At 38.6% G+C, this 9,385-nt stretch overlaps 1 protein-coding gene across 2 annotated transcripts in view; it reads right to left on the bottom strand.

Moving 5' to 3' along the window:
- Positions 1-5,017: 5,017 nt before the first annotated feature.
- Positions 5,018-9,385, bottom strand: part of mao (monoamine oxidase) — a 67,409-nt gene continuing 63,041 nt past the window's right edge. For both annotated transcript variants that reach the window (XM_047370468.1, XM_047370467.1), the window contains one exon: positions 5,018-9,367. In XM_047370468.1, coding sequence (XP_047226424.1) covers positions 9,212-9,367 — 156 coding nt within the window. In that variant the 3' untranslated portion in view covers positions 5,018-9,211. The remainder of the gene's footprint in view (positions 9,368-9,385) is intronic.

The following is a 9,385-nucleotide window of genomic DNA, read 5'->3' as shown; positions in this document are numbered from 1 at the left end:
TTTAAAAATACTCCTTCATGAGATCTGTCCTGAGAATAACATAGAAACACTTGGTTACTGCTGAGTTTTGGAGATGTTGTAACTTCCTCTGCTTTTAATAACTTTTAATAACTAGAATAATTGACCCTGAATATTCCACGACGAAAGAGAACTTGCTTCTCAAAGAATTAACTGGAAAGTATCAAATGAGTTAAGTTATCACCCTTTTGAAGATACTTTTCTAACCCTAAAATAATATTTTAACCCACTATATCTGTCAACGTCAATCAAGCGTCACATGAGCAGCGGTTAATAAGCGTTCTTTGTTACGTTACCCCCATCAGTTTCTAAATCGCTCCAGAGTCAGACTGTCAGGCACACAGTCCTCTATCAGTCCAAAAACAACCCAAGCCTTTCAGGTCTGTTGGTGAGACATTCACTCCTTTGTCCACTTTAACTTCTCCAGGAGGGAGAAAGAAGAAACTTTGCTCCGGTTTCTCTTCTGCCCGCATAAGATGTGCTTTCAGTATAAATCCAGTGGATCACTCTTCTGGCTCTGGCAAACAGCATGGATTGTTGTCCATCTCAGTGGGTTTAGGCCAGACTTCTTCTGAGTTTCGTTCTGGTGGAAACTCCCACTGTGATTTACAGCAGCAGGCAGGCAGGCTCTCTCTTTCAGGCCATGATGAAGAAGTGTCTCTGGTGGAGTAGCCATGGGAAGGGCAGGTTTCTAAAGTCCAGACTCAAAAACGCAGATGTTGCACTCAAATCCAATACATGTGTGTATGTGTGTGTGAGAGAGGCAGATGAAAAAGTTTAGTATAGGTTCAGATTTTGCACACAGAAATATTATCAGTCAGTCAGTCAGTTGTCCACCATAACATGCACTATACTCCTTTCTTTTCCGACTGATCGCAATATTTAAGACAAACAAAAATTCCTGCAGGAAAGTTTTAACTCTTTAACACCTTAATTGATGCACTCTGTGCTTTTTAATCTTTTTCTTATGTTTTTCATTTTTCTCATCTCCATCCATCAACTGTTTTACTTGAAACTATTTAAACTATTTTAACTTATTTACACTCAAACTTCCACCAAACTTATCTTCCCAAATTAAAGCACATTTAACACAGTCATCCTCACCTTTTCCTTTCCTTTTTTAGGAGATGATGGTTAATATGTAATAAAAAATAATATACATTATATCATACAGAGCAACTTCTCACCCAGCTATATTTGTAGAGTATGAATGTCCCAGATAAAAGGTATTTTTAATCTGGGCAAAAGAAAACACAAGACCAGCAGAATCTTGCTATGATTCTTCCAAAAATGCTTAGTCCTCCAAACACACACAGCAGCACTCACACGGTTAGTATTTTGACATATTTATGTCCCTTCAGCAATATGTATGGTCGACCTAGCTTAGCTCCCTTATTATTCAACATTTCATTTCATTTCCTTGCGGCGAAATGTTACCAACCAAATTATCCAGTTCCCTTACGGCGGAATTACCTAGTCTTTTCTGATCTCTTTGCGGTGAGATCCTACCTAAATTTATCGCTATTTCCTTGCGGCGAAATAAAACCTATCCAATGCAGTCTCCTTACGGCGACACACTACCAACGACTTTTAAGTACTTTTCTTCTTTTATCTATATAGCGCTTACTCTTATCTCATGTACTGTATTTTAAAGCTATCTCACCTCGGAGTTGACTTCTAGGTGACTCTGTCGGACCCCCCAGAGTCACCCGGCGTCGAGCAAGGCGATAACCCACCGGCCAGATGCGAATGTCACACACCAGGACTTTCAGCCACCAGGCCTAGGTGCAGCTGTTCGGCAGAGCTTAACTCGACGTCAGGCTGTTCCCGGAGATTCGCCAGTCACTGCAAAGAAAGATAAGATTAGTTTAGTTCTTATAATATCCTGCTTCGAAGGACCAAGTTAATGTTAGGTATTATTTAGTCAACTCAGAGGCAAGAACGATACAGTCAATTTTACTTGCAAAGGTAATCATAATTCATTCGTCTCCCCCATATCCCTTTCTATGGCATGTAGGAGGGAAAAGCACTTGTTTTATCTTAATTTATAATTGTGCACTTCTGTAAAGCACCTTGTGACATTTAATGTCTGTGAAAGGCGCTATATAAATAAACTTTTACTTACTTACTTACTTACTATGGGGTGGTGTCAGAGCGATGTGCAGTGTTAGTATTCCTCCCTGCAATAATAATTTGCATGCAGATCATAAAATCAAAGTAAATACTTTAAAGCTGGTGGTTACAATGTGTAAAAATGTGTAGACGTTCAAGGAGTATGAATGCTTTTGGAAGGCTCTGGGTATTTTCTGGTTTCAATCTCCTGCTCAGCTGGTTTCTTTCAATGATTATTTTCTCTCTTTCCATATTAGCTTAATCATATGAACTCATGGTTATGCCATTATTTGCACCTGCATGTTGAGCTGTCCAGGATATACTCTGCCTTGACATACTAACTTGCAGGAAGGATATTGCTAAATGTCATAGAAGGATGATTTATTAAGGTGGTTTTTGGACTGATAAGGATTTAACTGCTACTGTAAACAACAACTGGAATGATTTGTAACAACAAAGTAAGCCTCCTCCTCATAAAGAGCTTGTAGTTTGGCCATACCATGTTTTATTACCCATTAATAGACTCGGCTCTGCTAGAAAACACCATTTCTATGAGTTTTATGAGGGATATTTTCAGGGTTGATATTGATCTAAGAATCATAAAACAAACTGCAGCACATCTGAGCTAGAATGATTGTGTGAGAGTTTACCTACAGACCTTGTTTTGTTGCTGTTCTGATCCAGACCACCTCAGCAGCCAAGGAAGTAATTCTCATCACATCTCACATTTGAAAAAAAAATATATATATATATTGTGTGAGTGGGGACATTTAATTAAAGATTGCAGTTGATTTCATTGCTAAATAGTTGTGGATATTTTTTTTCTCAAGCTAGTGGTTTCTAGGTCACACTTCAAGCCTCCGAATTCAATTCACTGTCTGACGGATTGGGAGGCAAATTGACAGTGTCAGATTTCATATCACAGCAGGCTGCACTAGGGCCGGGTGCTGCAGTCAAAGAAAGGGACTGCACTTGGTCTAATGTCACTATTGGTGTGTGTTTGTTTGTTTGTTTGTGCATCTGCATGCATGAGAGTGAACACCTGTGTCAAATGATGAAAAAAAGGCAATCCCAGCACCAATCCATGAAGCAACTGCTCATGCTACTGTTATGCAACCTCTATTGCAGCCTGGCAAGCGCTCTGTCAGAGCTTCGTAGCGTGGGATTGGAAAGTGTTTACAGTGACTAAGCCTGGTGTGCCAATCTCGGATTGGACAGGCCCCTGGCTATCACAGCTCACATGCAGTGATGAGAGCAACATGAGTGCCATATGTCAACCAGCAAAATCAGCCTCGAGACAAAACATGACTAACCCCGGTCCAGGATTAATTTGACAGCTTCCCCCTCTGTGTCAGTGTGTGTCTGTGTGTGCAGCAACACACATGAGTGCAAGGAGACAGGAACTATAGTGTGTACATTGATGACAACATTTATTGTTTTTGCACAGCCATTTGTGTTGTTTTAACAGTTATCATCTGCCCCCTAGTGGAATCAAATAATACTACAACTACACTTAATTATGGGGTCTAAAAAGACCTCATAATCTCTTCCTAATGCAATTATCTGGCTATGATTTATATTCAGGTTGTAGTTGTTGGTTTTTCTTGAATAGTCTCGTAGTTAGCAGATCAAACAGGAAGATGAACAAATATAGTGTAGATAAAAGATGATGGACACAGCATCTTGGCATGAAGTCACCGACACACTGGTCTGAAAGAGATAAGCTGCACAGTGTTTGGTCTCAAAGAGATCAGGCTAAATCAGAGCCAATCAGTTGGAGTTTATATCTGGCATCTCTGACCAATGCTGGTGTTATTCTTTTATCTTTGCCATCTTTGAGGTCATTTTGCAACTATTCTATTGGTTATTTCACTCAGCTCTGCAATATTTAAAATACAATTTTATGGGATTTATGTAGACATTTAAGATTTCTTTGAGGTCACTTTTAGGAAATTTCCACTTTATTTTCCCTCATCCTGGCCTATAATCCAATTTAGACCTGCTCAGTAGAGTTTAGTCCTATTCAGTCATAACCAAAGGTAGATGAACTCCAGTACTGAGGCATGCAGACTGATTCTGTTGTACCCTCCAGTGCAATGACAATAATTGCCCTGTGCCCCCCCCATTTTGGCGCATTATGAAGAACGTTGTTTTATTTGGCTTTTTTTCAGCTGCGGAACATTGGACAAAGGGATGTTTACAATACCTCATTTTAAATGGAAAATATATTTGATGCTTTCATCTCTGCAGCTGATCCAAACTGCAGCTGCCAAACGTTTCATCGCTCCATGGCACTTCGATGTTACACCTTTGTCACACCTCTCGCTACATTGGCTTCTTGTTCAGTACAGAATCCAGTTCAAAGTTATCAGAAGGACCTTTAAGGCCCTTCATAGTAATGCTCCACCATACATCTCTTAGCTTTTACATTTGTTTATCACCACCAGGACTCTGAGGCCGAATGATCAGGTGTCTAAAATACAAGACTGGTAACTAAAGTAACATTTTTGTAGCATTTTCTATTTCAGTCTTTCATTTGTATGTTTGACCTTCAGAAATTTGTGACTTTTCAGGTTCTAAAAAAGTTTATTCTATATTATAAACACCTATGTTATTGCTTTATATGCTGTAAACATATTTATCATACCTGTAAAAATCAGATATATTTTAGCAGCAGCAGAAATAAAATTTGTTTTTGTTTTAATTAAAAAACAGATCTTGTTATGATTTTTTTCATTAAAATCTAATACTGCAGGGAGCTCATTCCATTCACACATGACTTGTTCCTAATACTCCAGACCTTTTATATACTCCTTAAAAACTGCGGCAGGACCGATACATAGTGGACAAACTCGTACATAGCTCACAATGAGAGCCACAGGCAGTATCAGACGAATGAAGGATTTATTTCACATTTTAATATCTTCAGCTTGATTTGAGGAATCAAAGACATCAAAGAACAGGTCACAGGACTAGTTTGGGAGGTTTGTGTGCACAGGGAGTGAAGAAAAACAATCAGTAGAAAAATCAACAAGGACTCAACAGTGAAGGTTGTTTTTGCTGATGGTTTGGTAGCAGTACTTTAGCTCCCAAATGATAGACCAACAGAGCATGCTGGCTTTTTGTTTGTTCACTGACATCAGCCAACCCAAACAAGATGAGTTCAAATGTGAGTGATGTCACTTACAGAAAACCTCTACCGATGGTGAATTGTAAGAGGGGTTGGTTCTGAGAAGGGATGAAATTAGGCAATCACAATGACAGGGACTCTACAACATGGGGAGAGACATCATGAAGCACTGCAGTTACAATACAAAGCAAACACCGACTTGTTACCACTGGAGATATGTTAGATCACCCCAACAGTCAGAGCGCTATTTTACACATTTGGCTTTACCTGAGTCAAGTTTAACATGAGGATGTAGCTCAGGTAATACAGGGGACATTTTATAATCAAATGTTTGGTTAAACCCTTTGAGGTATGCAGTTGAGTGTCACTGAGGATGTCTTGACCTGGTGTGTCTGAGCTGTACCAGTGGGGGGAGGAGCAGGAGGAAGGACAGAAACAGTCAGTAACACAGGCACTTGAGAAAAATGACAAAACACGAAGACTTCCATTAAGGGACAACATATACAACTACACTCACAAACACCAGTCTTTGAGACAAGAGCACAATCCTTACAATAGCCATACACATGTACAGTTCTCCTAACATAAACACAGCTTCTCTTCAATAGCCTGGTTTAATATAATCTGACTTTCTTAGAAAAAAAACATTATTTCTGCCGCAACAACTAAAGGTAAATCCACATACAGCTCAACCCGAGTTTTTCTAGAAAATTACTGTACGTTTCAGCAGGGATTTCAATTCAGTCTTAATACAATGAATATTTGTAGGTTCAAATATTTTAGATTTTAAAAAAAAAAACTCTTAATGCAGTTTTTACCTTCATAAGCAAATTTGAAACTTTGTGCAGAAGATTTGCACTATTTTCTGTAAGATTTTTAAATTTCTCTACAGGCAAAAAATTTGATAGGTGGAGCAGAAATACCTACCTAATCTGGTTAAATCACATTAAAAAGGACACATTAAAATTGACCAAAAAGAATATAAATATAAGTAACATTAGTTTTTGGGTTTTGATTTCCTACAGCTTTAATAAATCTTGTTGCGTTCTTTGTGACAAAAATTGTAACCATAACTGTTAATTTAACAACAAATATAGTCTGATCAGAAAAAAACATATCTCTTTATACTTATATGGTTACCCCTATTATTAAAATAAGAATGTTTTTCCCCCTTAAAACTAAGAACTAATGTGTTTCAAAACAGGTGCACTTACGGACTTGAATTACAATTTTAAATAAACTCCTTTTAAGTATTTTTGGTTTATTCTAAATTTTACTTATGGCATCTACATAAGTTAAAGACATTTTCTAAATAATAATTAATTGAATGTAATTATAGGGTAAAGGAATAGTGAAAGCTGTTTCAATATGTTCAAACAGCTGTCTAAATACACAGTTATCAATATAGTCTAGTAAATTGAATTATTAGCCACAATTATCTGCAGCTGATTAGCCACAGCTAGGTCTACAGTTTGTGAATCAGAGTTAAAGCCTGTACGTAGCCTGCAAGTACCAAGATATTTGTTCTCTCTCTCCAGCACCTGTTTGGGACTTCTCATGATTTGACATATTCTTGGGGGAAGAACTTTCTTGTGTGCTGTCTGACAACAACATGGTTAATGTGAAAAAGTGGTAATGCTTTTCTGTCCAGTTTCTCATGAACTATAAAATGTCAAGGCCAGAACAAACTTCTTTCTTGTTCTTGGCACCTCGAGAAAAAAAAAAAAATCAGTTTTTACAATTTATTAGCCACTGATGGCTACAGCTAACTAAAACACAACTAGCTTTACTTTTGTTGGCCACTGGTTGCTACAGTGAATTTTCTTTAGTTATACAGGCTAAATACAATGGCCAGCTTTACAAATTATTAGCCACAGCTAACTTTAGAATTTATTGTCCACAGATAGCTACATTTAATAAGCAACAGTTAGCTACAGTTAATCTCCACTTGATAGGTGCAGTTTATAAGACATTGCTAGCTACAGGCAGCTACAGCTAATCAGCCAAAATTAGCCCCAATTTTTTTGTTAGCTATCTCTGTAGTGTGGATGGTGGCTCTGAACAAGAGTTATTACTCAACACCTGGGAACGACATTCCGTTTAGCTAATATTATCAAGAATTGGTAAATGATAAAACCAGATTTAAAACACAAGGCAACATGTACAATAACAACAAGGTAGTAACTAAAAATAAGAATGGCTCAAAGAGACACACTACATCACAGAGCGGCTGTTTTATTCTTCTCTTTTTCATATTTTATTGGGACATTTAGGTCACATAATGACAAAAACAGCCTTATTCTTGATTGTCCTCAATGATTTTATAATGATGATGGCACAGCTCTACACTTTGAATTTTACTGAATCTCATTAAACAAGCAAGGTCAGAATAAACCAGCACCTAAAATCGGCAGAGGTAATTAGGGACAATGGAAACACACACAGAGAAATACATACACACACTTTAACAAACACACAATCACAAAGGCATGATCACCATATCATGTGCGCATGCAAACAGACAGAGCTCATACGCACAAGCTGTGGTGGGTACAACTAACCAAAAAGTTAGCTCATTAACCCATATTCTACTAACTAAAATATTAGCTTCGCAACGCAAAAAAAATAGTGGGAGCTAAAGCTAACAGCTAGCCGCTAAGACTTTTAAATTAGGCTGGTGACACATCCATGTGACTTTTACTTAAATTTAGAGGGTGGTGGTAATGCACACCAAAGGCCGCTTGCCAACCGCCACTAAACCTAAGAAGAAGAGAACCTGCGTGGGTGTGAAGAGAGATGCACCGTGTGTGTGGAGTTGCTGCAGCAGTTACAGATTAGTATTTTGTTGAAAAGTAAAACAGTTGTGTTTTTGCCAGGCTGCAGTTTGCTTTTTGTTTTGTAAAAAAAAAATAAAAAATCTTAAAAAATCTTAAAAAATAATTAATAAAATAAAAACTCTATTGAACTGAGCATCTGACAGGCGACTGACTACGCAGGCTGGCTGTTCTAGTCGGATAACCATTACCTAATGGATTTGAAACAGTGAACTGACACTGAAGGTAGCTCCCCGCCTTACAGTGTGCTCCGTCAGCAAGCACACTCACTTGTTACTGCCCTACTCCCTTGTCCAGTCAGAAAAAAAGGAGCCGAGGGAGTGGCAGGCATGTAACATAGACTAATAGCATGCTTAATAGACTCTTCGAGACATGTCCACAACAGAAGGAACAAACTTGTGAATTTTGTTGGTGGCCTTAAAGCTAGCAAAATCTTATTTCATGGAAGCTAAGTGGTCAGCTAATAGTTTCTGAAGTTTTTTTTTTGGATATTTTTTCAGCACTAGTGGCCTTTTTATTTAAACTTTTTGACAGTAGGCAGACAGCAAAGAGGGGTAGAGAGAGGGGGAGAAATTCAGCAAATGTCGCTGGGTCTTGGACTCGAACCCAGGACGGCCGGTTCGAGGACAGTAGCCTCCGCATATGGTCGCGCGCTTAACCCCTACACCATCAGCGCCGCGCCAACAGTTTCCAAAGTTGGCATAAACGCAAAGAGAAAGATTAGTTCCGCTATTAGAGGATTAGCGGGACTGTGCCCACCACTGCGTAAAAGAATGATGAATATGTAAAATATAATTGACAATATTTTTAGTCTTGAGATTTCTGATTGTTTTTCCTTCATTGGTTTAGTAATCTGATTTACAGAATAAGTGCTAATTAAACAGCTAGATCTTGTAAGACTATATGGCATAACTGCTAATTATCCTGTCACTCTTTGCACTCGGCACTGAAACTCAAAGTGTATCACTGTTTTTGCATGGTTTAAACAGTCTTCCATAGCCCAGTGTTCCTAACCATCACCTCCAATAAAGAATTCAAAAAACAGAAGTGCATGAATACAGTTTCTATTGAGTTGTGTCCTCTTAGGTTGCAGAAGAGTGAGATTGGTGTATGCAGTTTAACTCCTGGGGAAGAGGCCCTTTTTGTAGGCCACAAGGCCTGCTGCAGCAGCAGCAGACAGGACGGTGGAGACTCCCATGAACTTGAGGAAACCACCGACAGAGGGCAAATTCCTCTCCCAGAAGCTGGTGACAAATGGGAGTGCAGGAACTTCCTGCCGATGGAAGAGACA

The sequence above is a fragment of the Girardinichthys multiradiatus genome, chromosome 7 (assembly GCF_021462225.1).
Source record: "Girardinichthys multiradiatus isolate DD_20200921_A chromosome 7, DD_fGirMul_XY1, whole genome shotgun sequence".
Classification (NCBI taxonomy): domain Eukaryota; kingdom Metazoa; phylum Chordata; class Actinopteri; order Cyprinodontiformes; family Goodeidae; genus Girardinichthys; species Girardinichthys multiradiatus.
The sequence above is the reverse complement of the archived record's forward strand: the minus strand, read 5'-3'. Positions and strand labels throughout refer to the sequence as shown.